This window comes from Sorex fumeus, unplaced genomic scaffold (genome assembly GCF_029834395.1).
Source record: "Sorex fumeus unplaced genomic scaffold, SorFum_2.1 ptg000098l, whole genome shotgun sequence".
Taxonomy (NCBI): domain Eukaryota; kingdom Metazoa; phylum Chordata; class Mammalia; order Eulipotyphla; family Soricidae; genus Sorex; species Sorex fumeus.
Genome location: NW_026606155.1, coordinates 4,930,377 through 4,946,858, shown reverse-complemented (window position 1 = coordinate 4,946,858; position 16,482 = coordinate 4,930,377). Strand labels below are relative to the sequence as shown.

Sequence of the window (16,482 nt, the reverse complement as noted above, 5' to 3'; positions counted from 1 at the left end):
GCAGGAAGGGGGAGGCCTGGGTGGGCTGAGGAAGAGGGCGGGTGGTGGGATGGAGGAGGAGACGGGGGAGACTGGGAGCATTTCTATAGAAGGGGGTCAGAGAAATGTGCTTGGCAGAGCTAGACCACTTCTGTCTGGACCGGCCAGGCACGACAGGGTCACCTGGGGTCGCCAGCTGCCCCAGCTGGCAACCTCCAGGGCATCCGACCCATCAGAAAGAGTCGATCCAGATATCCCCATGCCCGTACCCCGGAGGACTCCCACTGACCAAGCAGGAAGCCCACGCCCAGACCGGACAGGGGCCGTGGAGTCCCAGCGTCAAGCAGAGCCCTCCAGGGGTTCCCTCCACAGCCGCTCGGCTTCAGGGTAGGGGCCCAGTCACCCTTCCTGGTTCTTGCTCTTTGCCGATCTGTTGGCTTCAGTCTGTGGCTTCACACTGGACCCCTGTCTGCTTCCCCTCCCTCCCCTCTACCAAGCCTCATGGTGTCACAGGGGCTGCCGCAGCTCCTGCCTTGACGCCCAGGCCGCCAAGCCCATCAGGAGCCTTGCCTTGCAGCTCGCACGTGGATTGGGCAGCCTCAGGTCACATGCTTAATCCTGCTCCTGATTGGCTAGGCTGAAGTCCCAGGCTCCAGTCCCAGACCAGGTGGGAGGAGCCGGGAAACCAGGTAGATTCCCCCAAACCAAGAGCCGGGCTGGCTTCAAGGTCTCACGGGTCCAGAGTGACCCCAGGCAGGGTCAGCGCACCCCTGCGCATCACAGAGCCGTTAGAGATGACATGGGTCAGGAGTCCATTTAAAAATCATTTTATTATTAACATCGTCTTCCCATTTAGCCAAGTGTCCGTCAGGTATAAGGAATGTCGGCAAATATCCCATTTGAAGCGTCTTTGTACATATTTCCTTCGATAAATAAACTCTGGATTCACATAAAAAAGTTAAACTTAAATAACTCATATTTCCTTCTCTTGTAACAGGCATATATTGGTAAAATATAAATATTCTTGGACTCGGGCTTTGTTCTAAGTGAGGACGATAATTCATCACATGGTACAATTATCGACAACAACCACCACGACACCGCCAGCGGGTGTCCTGGCGAGGGCTGAGGTGGGAAACAGCATTCACATTTGGTTTCTGGGCCAGGGGTGGGGCCGGGGAGGAGAGAACAGTTTTCTTTACAGCTCTGATAAAAATAGTCTGTTCTGCCACTGAATTTTAACTTTGAATATATTCTTCTACATCGGCTGATTAGTTCCATAATCGTTTTTTTTTTCCCCCTTAAAACTTTTAAAACTCAGATGTCAACTAACAAAATATGGCACATAATCCATGGTGAACAATGTCGGGGGCATCAGGCCCCGTGGCTGGGCGGGTGGGAACCACAGTGGAGGTGCAGGGGGGTGGGGGGTGGAGGGTGGGTTTGGTTGTCGCCCAGCGGGCACTTGCACCTTCCGGCTCGGGCCGCTGGCCCCGCTCAGAGCACGCGGGGGATGATGGTGAAGGGCACGGCGGGGCTGCTAGCCTCCAGCTCCAGGGCCGTCAGGAAGCACTCGGTGGCCGCCGCGTCGTTGCCCTGGGCCTGGAGGACTTCGCCCAGCCCGTTCCAGACCTCGTGGGCGGTGGAGTTCACCTGCACGGCGTCACGGAGAACCTTCTCGGCGAGGCTGTAGCGGCCCAGCTGGTGGAGGATCAGGGCCTGGGGGCGGCAGGGGAGACACAGACAGACAGACAGACAGACAGACAGACAAATGTGTGAGTCAGACTCTAGCTCCAGGCTCCGCTGGCTCCCTGGGCTCCCGGGGGGCAGGTCAGCGTCTCCATCCGTCTGGGCACGCGAGAAGTTCAAGTGCTTCCGGCACTCGGGGGTGACCGTCCAAAACAGCTCAATGGGCCAGAGAGACGGTGCAGACCCCTGCAGCATCCCACGCAGCACCCCCGTCCCCCACCCCCAGGCGCCACCAGGAGCAACTCCTGAATGCAGAACCAGGGGTGAGCCCAACCAGCACTGCCAGCTTGTGACCTCCAAATCAGAAGAAAAAAAGAAAATAGTGCAGGCGTTGGGACCACAGGGAATGGACTCCTAGCAGCCATCGGGAACGGTGAAGGCGGAGTGACCCAGGGCCCATGACTGGCGAGGTCTGCCTGAGAGAGTCATCGCCCATTTTCCAACGCTTGGGCCTTTGTTTTTCTCTTTTTCAATTTTCTTTTTGGGTCACACCCGGCGATGCACAGGGGTTCCTCCTGGCTCTGCACTCAGGAATTACTCCTGGTGGTGCTCGGGGGACCCTATCGGATGCTGGGAACCGAACCCGGGTCAGCCGCGTGCAAGGCAAATGCCCTCCCCACTGTCCTATCACTACAGCCCCAGGCCTGGGCCTTGGTAGCATAAGTACCGCCAGATGGGCACAGAGACTTTGGTGGTCCTGACACACACAGTGCTCAGGGTCCCAACTCACCTGGCTCTGTTGGTGGGGGGGCTCCTCACTGCCCAGTGCACGCTGGCCCGGGGGGGGGGGGAATGCCCTCTTGCTCACGGGGACCCCCACATGGCTGCTCTGGGAGCCACTGAGACCAGGTTCGGGGCCCGGGACTGTCCCCGGGAGGTGACTCTCCCCATGTGCTGGATAGGAGACGCACCTCTCTGGAGGGGCCTCCAAGTACCCCGGAGAGTCCCTCTGGGGCCACAGAGTCCAGCCCCCGCCCATGCCCTGCACCGATGCCTGACTAGTTCTTGCTGATCTGGTAAGCCCTGGGTGGTCCTTCCTTTCCATAACCTGCTTGTCTTAATTTATCTTATTTTTCTGTCTTTTTTGGGTCACACCGGTGATGCTCAGGGGTTACTCCTGGCTCTGGACTTAGGAATCACTCCTGGTAGTGCTCGGGGGACCATATGGGATGCTAGGGATCGAACCTGGTTCTCCACGTCCCGCCTTCAGTCCTGGGGCTGCTCTGTGTCACTGTTTAGGTTTATGTTGGGGCCACACCAGGCAGTGCTCAGGGGACCATAATGGGATCGAACCCGGGTCGGCCACGTGCAAAGCAAGTGCCTATTGCTCTGGCCCCAACCTGCTTTTCTTTACTAAAGATCCTCATGGGATGGAGAGCATATGCGGGGCTTAGGGGGTTTGTCCTGCAGCGGGTGCTGTCCCCAAGGGCTGGATCCCCAGCATGACACATAGCACCCCCAGCACCACCAGAAGTAGCTCTGAGCACAGAGCTGGGAGTCCCCCCGGTCGCGGCCAGGTGTCCCCTCCCCTGCTCAGGGCGGCTGTGTCCCAGGCAGTGTGGGGGCCTTGCCGGCTCAGGGTCCCGTCCTTGAACACAGTGGGGTTCTGTTTGTTCATTTATTTGTTGAAGGGACCCACAGTCAATCCTGCTGCTGCTGATGGGCCCGGAGGAGCTGTTTGCTCGGGCCCGGGCTGTGGAGAATCGAGGTGCAGTTCCTCTCCTTCGCTCCAGACACATTTGCTCCTCTCCTCCCCCCTTTGCCTTGTCCAAGCCAATAACCACATTCTCCCCCCCCCGCCCCCCAGTCCCCAATACTGACTCTCCGGTCTCCCCCACCTCCTGTCCATGCCTGCCTCGTGGGGCTTCCATGCTCTGAGGCATGTTTGCACAGTGGGCGCTGCGAGGTCCCCTGGCTACTTTGCTTTCCTGCTTCTACTTCCTGCTCTGCGCACCCCAGCCGCTGCGGAAGGATGGATGGATGGACAGCCGGACGCTCTGTGTCTCCTGGCGAGCTGCCCGCACTCACTCTCAGGATCGAATCTTCGCCTGCACCTACAGAACCTTGCTCTTATTTTTTCCGGGGCTCCCCACCCCCGGCACCCCACCGGCACCCCACGTCCCCCAGGCTGTATGATGGGCTGCTTGGCTCTCGGAGAGGACACCAGCGGGCACAGGGAGACACTGGGCAGCCATTCTGAAGGGCGGGACGGGGGCAGGGGGCCCTGCAGAGGGAGGCCAGGAGGGGGAGGGGTCTCGGCTCACCTCTCACCCGGGGCCGGGACCCCAGAGATCATCCCAAGGGTCTGAAAAGCTGCTTCCCAGTTCCCAGGAGTCCGGAGGGGACAAAGGCCACATGGCCCAGGCCTGCTACACGGTGGCGACTCTCCCCACATCTTCCCCCCCTCCCCCAAACTGCAGCGGGAGGAAGTCTGGGAGTCTTCCTGGAGGGGAGGGGAAGAGAGGAAGAAAAGGAAGCAAGAGGGGAGGAGCAGTAGGAAGAGGAGGAAGGGCGGGAGGAAGAGGAGAGGCGAGAGGGGGGGGTCTGAGGACAGCTCACCCTCCCACTGGCCACCTAGGACAGAGACCCTCCAGGCCAGCTCTGCCCTAGCCAAAAGGGCCCCGTCTGCTCCCCCATCCACATTCACGCCCCTTGTGTCCAGGGGTGTGGAGTGCCGGAGGGACCCGGGAACCCGCATATCCTCGGAGGAAGACACCATGGGGACAGATGCAGAGTCTCCCCATGGGGTGGGGGTGGGCTCCCCTGGGGACCCCCAAACACTCTCATGAAAGACACCTCTCAACAGGACAGCTGTGAGGGTGAGGGGCACGCATGTGGGGGCGCTGGGGATCCCAGGCACACAGTCGGCATCCTTCTGGCTGCCTGGGTGCCTAAGCAGGGTGGTGATGGGGGAACTCTGCCTCCCAGGGGCACTCACGTCCCCCTCCATGGCTGGACCCCAGTCACAGGATGGGGGCCCAGGAGCCCCCGAGATGCCCTTTGAGTCATGTGGAAGAGTCCCGACCCCGGTTCTGGGGAGGGGGTCCGGGATGTGTGAGCCCCTCCCTGGCCCCTGCCCCAGCCCACCTTGGTAACGCCCTGGCACAGGGCTGGGCTGCACTAACCCAGGGAGCTGCACACGGCACAGGACTGGGCTGCACACGGCACGGGGCTGCAATTACCCAGAGGGCTTAGCTCCTTCTCTGGTGCCCTCTGGGCCGGCTGAGTGTCGGGGGCAGGAACCAGGGCACCGTGTGCAGAAGCGAGGAGTGGGGGTCAAGCACGGGCGGAGCCTGCCAGGAGGCCCCCAGCAGCCTTTCCTGCTCCCCGCGGGCTTCTGGCTCTGGGCCAGGCCCTGTGTGGGGGTTCCTGCTGATGGCATCCAGGGAAAGACCCTCCCCGCCAGCACCCTTGGGACATGGTCCCTGCTGTTGAGTGGCGGGGTTGAGGCTGGCACACTGTGGGGCATCGACAGAGAGGGGCCCCGAGTGCCCTCAGACCATGTCTGGCTTCAGGGGGCGCTGACAGATGGGGTTGCCCCCTGCCCGGGAGGCGCGCTGTCCTGCGGGGCAGACCCAACCCAGCGGCCCCAGAGCCCCTGCACCCCGCCCCCCACACCTGACCCAGCACCCTTACCCATGAGCCTGGGGTCAGCGCAGGGCTGGGGGCACCCCCAACACAGAGGTGCCATGCAGTCCCCTACTCGTGCCCTGCATGCCCAGAGAAGCAGGCGCCGAGCCTGGGCCGGGGCTGGTGGTTCCGTCCCTCGACCCTGTCCCTGGCAGGGCTGATGTTTTTAGCCCACCCGACTGGTCCTGCTCTCAGCCACCTGCATGTGGTGACTGCGCCCGACCCGTGCGCCCAGGTACCCCGGGAGAGTCAGAGTCTCAAAAGAGCCACCCGGGACTGGGCGGAAGGTCGCACGGGGCGCCGGAGCTGCGTCTACCCCTCGGAGGGTCTCTCCATCTCCCAAGACCCCACTCCAACCTCAGCTCCAGCTTGTCTGCAGGCAGAAGGGGAGCAGGCATGGGTCCCTGCTCGGGGAAGGCAGCCCCTGGCCCCTGCCTCCCTCCAGCGGGCCCGTGGCCACCGCCCCACACTGGCTGAGTGAGCTCCCCTCTCTCGGGGCCCCTTTTCCAGGTCAGATGTTTTATTTGGCGAAAGATCCCTTTTGGGGACCGGGCCTCTCCAGCATCAAGCTCGACAGAGAACTGTTGACGTTCAGTTCTTTAAAACCTCAGGAGTCCCCAATGGCTCCGGAAGCTCAGGTCCTGGGGTGCAGCAGGGGTCTGGGGGATGGGGACATGTGAGCCCCTCCCTGCCCCCACCCACCTTGGTGATGCCCCCGAGATGCTCCTTGAGTCACGTGGAAGAATCCCACCCCTCCCCATATCCCTCCAGACTGGCAGCTCCCAGAACATCATGTGCGCACCCCATGTCCACAAACACATACACACATGGATACATGCATGACCGTCCACGAGACACATGCATTCACACATCCACACACATGTATACAATGGTCTACAGTGCACATGTATAAATTCACATGCACATGCACACGTGTCTTCACCTGCATGCCCATGTTCACAGTGCACATGTATAAACACATGTATAAACTCACACGCACACATACCTGTCTCCAATGCATGCACATGTCCACAATGCACATGTATAAACATATGTACACGTGTCTCCACATGCACACACGTTCACAGTGCACATGTATAAACACATGCACACGTGTCTCCACATGCACACACATGATTACATAGGCACACGGGATACACACACATTTCCAGGACATGTGCACACAGGCCCGTGCACACACTCTCCCCTGCCACAGGCCTTGGGAGGCAGTGAGCTCGGACCCCCATGCATCTCTCCTGGTCCTGGGAAACATTGTCTGTGAGCTGCTGCATCTGGGAAGGCTCCCTCAGGCAGGAAGGCGCCATGGCGGGAGGGCAGGGTTCTGTCCAGCCTTCGTGGGGCTCACATTCTAGGGCCCCCCTGGGAACCTGAGCACTGCAGTGCAGGCGCTGTGTAGAAGAGCATGGACGGCCCGGACACCCTCGGTGGAGGCCCAGTAGGTGCATGGGTGCACCAGAGACCCACCTCCTCACTGCACAGCCCCGAGCCTGGGCCACACCGCCCCGGCCCGGCTCCTTGACAAGTGGGTCAAGGAGCGGAAGTGGGCAGGGCCATTTCTGGTTCTCTCTTCCCTTCCAAAAATCCTGGACATGCTATGCTCTGGGGCAGGGGGTGCTGTGGGGACCAGCCAGACTGAGAGACCTCTAGGCTGTGGGTGGAGGTGGGATCCTGCTGGAAGAACATTCTAGAAAAGAAACAAGAAGTTCCGACGCTTCTTTGGTTCAAAACCGATCAAAGTCCAGAGCAAGCTCAGGGGGTAGGGTGATCGATTCATGGGCCTGTGGCCACAGAGGGGGAACCGGCACCCCCAAATGGAGGCCAGGCCTCTGTTTCCAGAAGCTTCCTATGGGCGGACATCTGCCGGCACCTCACTCTTCCTGGAGGAACCCACCTCTTTCCGCTGGACCCTGATTCTGAACAGCCACGTGGGGAACTGTTGGCGGGGGGGGGGGGGGCAGGGTTTGACCTGCTCCTCAGACCTCCCCCAACCCCCCCAAAAAATTCATCTCCGACTGGAGCACAAGTGACGACGTGGCCACACCCTGCTCTGCGTGCCCCTTTGTGTCCACGTGGGCCGGATCTTTATGGGACATTCCCAGTTGCTCTTCTGGGGACAGCTCAGGAGGGCAGGAAGGGAGGTGCGGCTCGGAGGAGCTGAGGGGCTCAGTGTGGGGGTCACGGGTCACAGCACCTCTGGGGGCAGGACCCAGAATCATATCTGGGCCTTGGGCTCCCAGCGGGGTGCTGCCGGGCTCACAGGCAACTCTTCCTTGGGCCTGCACCCCCCCAACCTGGAGTTAGGGACACTGGGAGCCCCTCGCCCTCCCACCCATGCTTCCCCCTCCAGGGGCCAGCTGTGGCAGACCCTCCTGGCAGTGCAGAGTCTGGGGGGGCCAGGAACAAGCAGGGCTGTGGACCCCACCGGCAGTAAGGGCTCATGTGCAACGTTTGGGGGGGGTCACAGTCGGGGCAGGGATCACCTAGGCCTGCTAGCTCAGCACCCACCCCTGATGGCAGAGGAAAGTCAGGGCAAAGCGACCCATCCTGGGGGCTGGGACGGAGGCTCCCCATGGGAGAGCACCCCCTGGACTGCAGGAGGCCCCGGGTTCCATCCTGAGCCCCGTGGGAAAGAAAAGATGCTTCTGTCGAGGCTGAGGGTGCGAACAGGGAGAGCAGACGCCGACGGTTGGGGCCGGCAGGTAGGCTAGGGGCAGCACGTACAACGGTCACTCGGCTTCTGGACTCTGCGCCCCGTTTCCCTGCAGCTGCCTTTCTCGGGAACTGGGCCGCGAGGCTTGGCCTGGCTGTGTGGGCGTCACTGCAGTCGGCGTCCTGAGAGAGCGAGGGGCTTTCTCTCCCCGCTGCTAGGGGCCAGGCGGCAGCAGGCCCGGGCTCCCAGCTGGCGGCTATTCTAATTGGAGCCAATGCTAGTGCCGCGACCCGCCCGGCTTTCTGAGAGAGAGAGCCGGGGAGGACGCGTGTCGTACTCAGCAGGAAGCCCGCTCCGAGGCTGGTCTGCCCTGGGTGCCCGCAGGGCTGGCGGGCTGCTGCTTTGGTTCCAGCCCCACGCAGCCGTCTGGACAGCCGCCACCCGACGCAGAGGATGAGAGAGAAGCCACGGGGACCGGAGCCCGACGGCGGGGTGTGGGGTGCTTCCTGCCGGGGGCAGGCTTCTCTGCTGCGTGCCGGGGAAGGGCACAGCCTCCCACGCCAGGGCGGCCCTGCAGCATGAGCCCGCGCCCTGGGAGTCGGCAGCGTTTCAGTGGTGGGGCTAATCAGGGCTGATCTGGGGACGGGGGGGCGGGGGAGACCAGAACCCCGGCTGTGTGCATGCGTGTGTGTGCAGGTGTGTGTGTGTGTGTGTGTGTGTGTGTGCATGCATGTGTTTGTCCAGGTGCATGTGAGTGCAGGTGTGTGTGCAGGGGCATGTGTGTAGGTGCGTGTGCAAGTGTGTGTGTATCCAGGTGCAGGTGTGTGTGTGTGCATGCAGGTACACGTGTGTAGGGGGTGTGTGCAGGCGTGTGTACAGATGTGTATGTGTGCAGGTCTGTGTGCAGGTGCATGTGCAGGTAGTATGTGTGTGCAGGTACGTATGCAGGTGTGTGTGTACAGGTGTGTGCAGGTGCGTGTGCGCAGGTGCGTGTGCGCAGGTGTGTGTGCAAGTGTTTGTATGTGGTGCAGCTGCATGTACAGGTGTGTATCCAAGGCTGCGTGCAAAAACAGTTGCTGTCATGAGCCCTGGGGTGACCCATCCTCCATGAGAGAACTCAGTTCCCAGCGGCCGGGAAGAGGCAGCTTCCGGCTTCTTCCGGGGAACTAAGGCACAAAAACACGTCGTCAGACATATGTGTGGCTCACCTGGCTCCGGTCTCACGCCTCCACCGTTTACAAGGGTGAAGCTGTGGCCGAGTGGCCTGAGCTCCTGGTGTCCCCCATCGAGTTGTTTTCAGCCCAGGGCTTGTTGGGGTGTGATGGGGCCGGGCAGCCCCCCCCACCCCGCCACTGTCCACCCCTCACCCACACCTATTGCCAGGGGTCATTGCGAGAGTCTGTGGCAGGGAGTAGCCGGGGGTATCGGGGACGGTGTGGGAACAGACCCCAGTGTGTGTGTGTGTGTGCGTGTGCACTACCCGAATGGGGCTCTGTCCTCCCTGTGATTCGAACCCCGGCCATCTCGCACCTGCCCAGGGCTCCCCACCTGCTTCCTCCCACTCGGCTCCAGGCTGCCTCCAGAAATGCACTGGATGCCCCGCGGCACCTTTTCTGTAACATGGGGTACCCACGCACCCCACCTTGCCCGCACCCTCCTTTCCATGACCACTCGCCCTCCCGGGGCCCCCAAGCCACACGTCTGTGAGTCAGCCCAGAACCTTCCAGATCCCTCTGCCGGTCCCCTGGGGTCCCTGTCCTTGCATGCCTTTCTGCTGGCTGAGAACCTCAGCCTCCACATAACCTCACTCCCGCAGCTTCCAGAACCCTCTCTCAACGACGCAGACCTGCGGGAACCGTGTATGTCCGTCACTGTCACTGTCACTGTCCTCCTGTTGGTCATCGATTTGCTCGAGCAGGCCCAGTAATGTCTCCACTTTGAGACTTGTTACTGTGTTTGGCATATCAAATATGCCACGGGAAGCTTGCCAGGCTTTGCCGTGCGGGCGAGATCCTCTCGGTAGCTTGCCAGGCTCTCTGAGAGGGGCGGAGGAATTGAACCCAGGTCGGTCGGGTCAGCCGCATGCAAGGCAAAAGTTTTACCACTGTGCTATTGCTCCAGCCTGTCTATACTTCTGTTATTTTTTTTTTTTAAATCCTGAAACATTCCAAATCTGCAAAAAGCAGAAGGGCCAACACCACCAACACCTAGATACCCGTCAGAGGTAACAACTTTCCTGCCACAGGTGCGAGGCTCGGCACCCCCCCCCCCCCGCCCCAGTAACTCAGGAGGGGGCTCTGGAAGGTGAGAGTCAGCTCAGATGACCACCCAGCCCCCGTCACAGCTAGCCCACGAGACCCACCCAGGCCCCGCAGCTGGTGTGCGCCTCGCGGACCCGAGCTGCCATCTGCCCCGGCTTGCGCGTGGCAGTGCCATATTTCCACTTGGCCCCGGGTCAGGCCTGCTGGAGCCTGTTCTGCGCCCCTGCCCCCGCGCAGATGGCCGTGTGCCCCACGAGTCTGGCTGAGTCCCGAGACTTTGCCGCTTTTCTGTCTCTTCTAGAACTTTCCATTCTTGAGGGCAGGGGGCTGTGTTCTCGGGATCTAATCCAGGCACTAGATCCCCACGGCCCTCCCTCCAGGCACCTTTTTTTATAACCCTTGCGGGGAGGTGTCAGTGGGGGGCACTGTGCAGGGCATGGGGTCCGTGGCCACGTCCATCCTTCCGGCTTCATAAGCCTGGGAGGGGGGCGAGAGGGTTGGGGTCCTAAAAGACCCTGCGAGGGTGGTCTATGAGACGGGCTTGGCAAAGGGCAGGGGGTGGGTTTGGCCGCATGGAGCTGGGCGACAAGCCTTGGCGACAAGGCGCCCACGGGGGGCCTTCTGCCTGCGGCATAGCACCTGTGGGTGGGGGGCCCTTCAAGGGCTCTGCCGGAGCACCCCCTTTCCAGAAACAAAATCACTCAGCGCCCCCAGCTGCAACCCCAGGCTCCTCCCGCCCCCACAGTGGTGGGATTCCCTGCCTAGGGAGCGACTGTTCCAGACATTTCTTTCCCCCAAGGGGTGCTGAGGACGCAGGGGCACCGGGGGCATGAGGCCCTGTCACAGTCTGCAGGCACCCCACGCTGCTGCCTCGGAGAGGGGTGCTGCCCTGGCTGCAGGCTGGGACGTCCCCACCTGGGGTCATCATGACCCACCCGCCCTTACCAGTCCCCAGAGCAGAACACAGAAAGAAACAGCATTAAACTTTGCCTTAAGTCGAGGCAAGAGAACATCACGTGCCGTGACTTATGTTTCAGAGCCTGTGCTGGGCTGCTCCCAGGCCGGAGCTGCTCCTGGGCCTCTGACCATGATACTCCCGGGCCAGAGCTGCTCCCTGGCCTCTGACTGTGATACTCTTGGCCTCTGACTGTGCTACTCCTGGGCCTCTGGCTGTGATACTCCGGGCCTGAGCTGCTCCTGGTCTCTGACTGTGATACTCCTGGGGTTCTAATTCTCTAATTGTGATACGCCCGGGCCTGAGCTGCTCCCGGGCCTCTGGTTGTGATACTCTTAGCCTCTGACGGTGATACTCCTGGGCTTCTGGCGATGATACACCCGGGCCTGAGCTGCTCCCAGGCGGGGCCTTGGCCTGCATCCTTGGGGAGGCAGGGGGCTGTGGTCACATCTCCCGGGCCTGAGCAAGTGCCGCCAGGCAGGAGGGAGCACCTCACAGTGCAGGGATGCCATGGGGCACGTTCCCTGCACTGGGGAGGGTCCAGGGCCAGAGCCACATGGAGCCAAGTGCCTGCAGGGCAGGAATTCTAAGGTCCCAGGCACCCACCTCCCCCTTGGACAGAGACGCCCCAAACCAGAAGTTTTCAGCTAAGAACAGCCGTTTCAGCAGGGCGCGAGGACAGAGGACAGTGGCGGAGACATCGCAAACCTGCCGTGTCCTGTCACTGTCCCTGCCCACACACCCTCCCCCGCCCAGCTCGCTGGCCCTCACCACTCTTGCTGCCACCTTCCCTCGCAACCCCGCAGGCGCCACGGGACCCCCCCCCCCCCCCCCCAGAGCTCTGAGCCCTGCTCCCGCGAGCACCACAGGAGCTGGGAGGGAGCACAGTGGTGTTTGTGGGGGGAAAACAAGAGGCTTCCTCCTCTGAGACCAAGGGCAGCCCTGACCAGTGACGTGCAGGGGACCCACAACAAAAGCCAGAGGCTGTGTCCTGAGTGGCCATCAGGGGTGAGGGTGTCTGGGGCACAGGACAGGGTGAGGGTGGGGTCGACCATCTCTCCGTGTCAGGAAACAGCAGCAGGAGGGGACTGGGGGGCACTGGGGTGACAGACCGCGGGGGCCAGCCCCCCCTTCTGAGGGCTGAAGTTCCTTCTAGGCTCCTCTGTAACCACGGGACATGGGCGGGGAAGGTGGGGGCTGGGGGGTCTGTCCCTCCAAGGATCTGCTGACCTCTGTGCCCGGCCCCCCGCCCTGGCCCCCGACTCAGAGCTCTGTTGGCTCTTTAGGGGGCTCCTGGGGAAGGAGGAGGGTCCTTGTCCATACTTGGAGACCTGTGTTGTGGGGGGTACGCTCTGATGAGTGCAAGACCCTACGGGTGGACAGTGGCACGTGCATATGCTTTTCCTCGGGGTTGGGGAATAGCAGTGCTGGTCCTGGAGAAGGACAGGCTGAGCGAGCACTGCTGCCCCGTGGGCTCAGAGCAGAGCAGAGCCACAGGTACTGCAAGTCGGTCTGGGGGCCTGGCTGTCCAAGTACCCCCAGAGGAGCACTCCAAGAGGAGCACCCCGCAGGAGCACACCATAGGAGCACCCTCGTAGGATTACCCCCATAGGAGCACCCTCATAGGATTACCCCCATAGGAGCACCCTATAGGAGCACCCTCATAGGATTACCCCCATAGGAGCACCCCATAGGAGCACCCTCATAGGATTACCCCCATAGGAGCACCCTTATAGGAGCATCCACATAGGAGTACCCTATAGGAGCACCCCCGCAGGATTACCCCCATAGGAGCACCCCATAGAGCTCACCCATAGGAGCACCCCCACAGGAGCACTCCACAGGAGCACCCTCGTAGGATTACCCCCATAGGAGCACCCTCATAGGATTACCCCCATAGGAGCACCCTATAGGAGCACCCTCATAGGATTACCCCCATAGGAGCACCCCATAGAAGCAACCTCATAGGATTACCCCCATAGGAGCACCCTTATAGGAGCATCCCCACAGGAGTACCCTATAGGAGCACCCCCGCAGGATTACCCCCATAGGAGCACCCCATAGAGCTCACCCATAGGAGCACCCCCACAGGAGCACTCCACAGGAGCACCCTCATAGGATTACCCCCATAGGACCACCCTCATAGGATTACCCCCATAGGCGCACCCTCATAGGAGCACCCCATAGGAGCACCCCCATAGGAGCACCCCATAGGACCACCACATAGGAGCACCCCCATAGAAGCACCCTATAGGAGCACCTCCAAAGGAGTCCTACACTTCCTCCCCGAGATCTGCTCCTGGGCAGCAAGGCCACTGATTGGAGGCTCTGCACGTGGCTGCTGCTTTCCTCTGGGCTCAGGCCCAGATGGCTCGTGGGGCCACATCCGGGGGCAGCAAACTCCCAAGGGCTTTGCCCACGGTGGCAGCCACCTCGCCGCTTCCGATGACAGTGCTCAGGGTCTGCCCCCGCAGGGAAAAGGAGGCTTCCGCTCGCAGATGGGGAACGATGGCTCCCACCACGGTCACATCCATCCCGGTGGAGCAGTGGGTCTCCCACCAGGTCCACACAGGCCGCCGTGTCCCCCACCCCCGGGAGCAGACACATGTGAGTGCAGGGGAGCCTGCTGGTCACAGAGCTTTGGGGCGGGGATGCAAGGGTGAGGTGCGTCCCTTGTGCACGCCCAGCTGGATAGTGCGTCCCTCCCGTGTGCCCAGCAGTTGTGCCCTCTCCGCAGTTCTGCCTTGGCTGCCCCTGGGGCTCAGCTAATGCAGAGACAGCATCTGCTCCCCACGGGGGAGTGAGGATGGGCCAGCTGCAAACCCAAAGTGCACAGGTGGGGCCTTCAGGACTCAAAAGAGATTCCCATTTGGGCTTGACCATGTGCTTGGGGCTCACAGCATCCTTATTGCATACCTCGTGGAGAAACTGAGGCACAAGGGCAGGTGACTAACTTGCCAGAGTCTCCAAAACTCATGAGCCTAGAACAGGGCTGAAGCCTCATTCTTAGCCCCTGAGGGGTTCTGTGGACCCCATATTCTCCTCTCCCTCAAAATCGCGCAAGCAGCTTTTCTGCACAGCCTGGGGAAGGTGGGAGGGAGGACGGTGATGTTTCAGGGTGCCCCTCCCCAACAGGCACCTGTGGGAGGGGCACCTCTGCTTGGCTTCAGTGGGGGTCCAGCTGGCTGTGGGCTTGCCCAGGGAAGTTGAACATCAACACAAGGTCCCCAAGAAGGAACCAGCATGATATCAAGGGTCAACTGTGGGCGTCCACCCGGCCCTGTCCAGACAGGCTCTGAATACAGCAGATGGACAGAGAAAAGCCAGCACTTATGAGTCCTGTGTTGTCCACCATGACTGCTCAGACAGACTCCTGAGTCTGAGCCAGGGGAGGCCGGGGGTTGCCCGTGGGTGTCACCAGCTGCCCTGGGCTGCTGGCTCTGGGGTGGACAGTGCCTGGCCCCCCACAGGGAGTTCCGGTGCATGGAAGAGCTGGAGAGGAAACAGAACCTCCTGCCCAGGTTTCCTATCCTGTCTTGGCTCATGTGATCCCGGGGCCGAGCTCCACACACACTTCTGAATCATTCAGGGACCCGCAGAGGCACACGCAGCCTTTGCTGGACAGTCCCGCTGATACCAACCCACCTGGGGCCCGAGTTCCACAGCTCTGATGAGCCCTTCCACCAGCGAGACCTGAATGAGAAGCCCTGGAAATATTCCCCATCAAACAGGCGAATGTTCAGGTAGTACAAGGAATAACACTGTCAACGGGACGGAGCCACAGAAGGTTCAGGGGAGGGAGATGTGATGGCCATAGGCCTTTGGCCTCTGACCTGATGAGCACTGATTCGGGGTGGGCTGGGGATATGAGTCACGAAGACGCCACCCCACCCCCCCGCCCCCCGCCAGCACACAGAGGGCACTTGGCCAGGTCGGGCTGCAGGGTGGGGGTCTGGCGCATTTGCCCATGTCGACTGGAGAGACGGCGAGAGATAGGATGGCTGAGGGCCCTGGAGGCTGCCCCCACTAACTGGTTCCAGGGCTCCCCTCTCTGTGGTGCCCTGACATAGGTCACACAAGCAGGGAGCTATGGGCTTCCTGGAGCAAGCCATGATGTGGCTGCTGGGCCCATACAGCTGTCCCTCAAGTATCCCCAGCCCCTGGGAGTGCTGCACACATGCCCCTGCCTCCAGAGCCTGGGGGCTGAATCACAAGGCTCCCCTTCCTATCTCTCGGGAAGGTCCCGGTCCTCACACGTGGCCTTCTCAGAGGGGAGCCCCAGAGTCATCTGTCCCTGACAGCCTGAACCCCACTGGTGGGTGACTGACTCCAAGGCAAGGGTTGGGGGCAGTAAGGGGGGTGGTGCTGCATCTGGAGGACTGGGGGACCTGCCTGGTCCCCTAGGAGTAACACGGCCTTGCCCTGAGCCAGCGGCCTGGGAGACAGGCTGGAGTCCCAGGCTCCTCAGGACTAGGCAACATGCTATTGAAAGCACTCGGGCCTAATCTATATATTTGTTTTGCTTGTTTTATTTTGTTTTGGGACCACAGCTGGCAGTGCTCGATACTTATAGCTCAGTGTTGGGGACTGCTCCCTGCAAGGCTCAGGGAATTATTAGGAACCAGGGAAGAAACTGGGCACCTGGCATGCGAAGGTTGAGCACTGCCATCTGAGGTGCTCCCCTAGCCCAGCACTCGGCTCTCCGCAGGGTGTGGCACCCTCCAAGGTGGTCGCGGCCAACAGGGCAAAGAGACGGACAAGGATGGTGTGACAGTGCTAGTGTCCGGGGCCATGGACGTGCCCATGAGAACAGATGGGGCTGCCGAGGGCTCTGCCTGCATGCAGGGCCACCAGCCGATGCTGTGCGCGCTGGCCGGGAGGGAACCAGAGAACCAGCAGTGGCCCCGGGAGCCCGGTGGGGCCGCTGGGGTCGGACTCGGCTGCAACCGCCACACTCACCAGGCGCTGCATGCTCTTCACGTGCGTGGGGCTGATGGACAAGGCCTCCTCGTACCACCGCCGTGCCTCGTCATAGTGCCCTCGGAGCTCGGCCACCTGGCCCCGCATGTACAGGACGTTGTGGGACATTGGAAAGAGGTTGGCGGCCTCCTGGGTGCAGGCGTTGGCTTCTGCGGGTTTCCCGATGCTGATGTAGACCTCGGCTGCGAGAGAGGCAGGGAGCGAGAAGCACACATGCCTGAGCCCCACGAAAGGTGCCCCAGAGCGCCCTGCTCCAA

General features: G+C 61.5%; 1 protein-coding gene across 5 annotated transcripts in view; it reads right to left on the bottom strand.

Annotated features, from left to right (window-relative positions):
- Positions 1-790: 790 nt before the first annotated feature.
- Positions 791-16,482, bottom strand: part of TTC7B (tetratricopeptide repeat domain 7B) — a 202,127-nt gene continuing 186,435 nt past the window's right edge. For all 5 annotated transcript variants that reach the window (XM_056133269.1, XM_056133271.1, XM_056133270.1 and 2 more), the window contains 2 exons: positions 16,205-16,407; positions 791-1,698 (listed from right to left, as the gene is read on the bottom strand). In XM_056133269.1, coding sequence (XP_055989244.1) covers positions 1,477-1,698; positions 16,205-16,407 — 425 coding nt within the window. In that variant the 3' untranslated portion in view covers positions 791-1,476. The remainder of the gene's footprint in view (positions 1,699-16,204; positions 16,408-16,482) is intronic.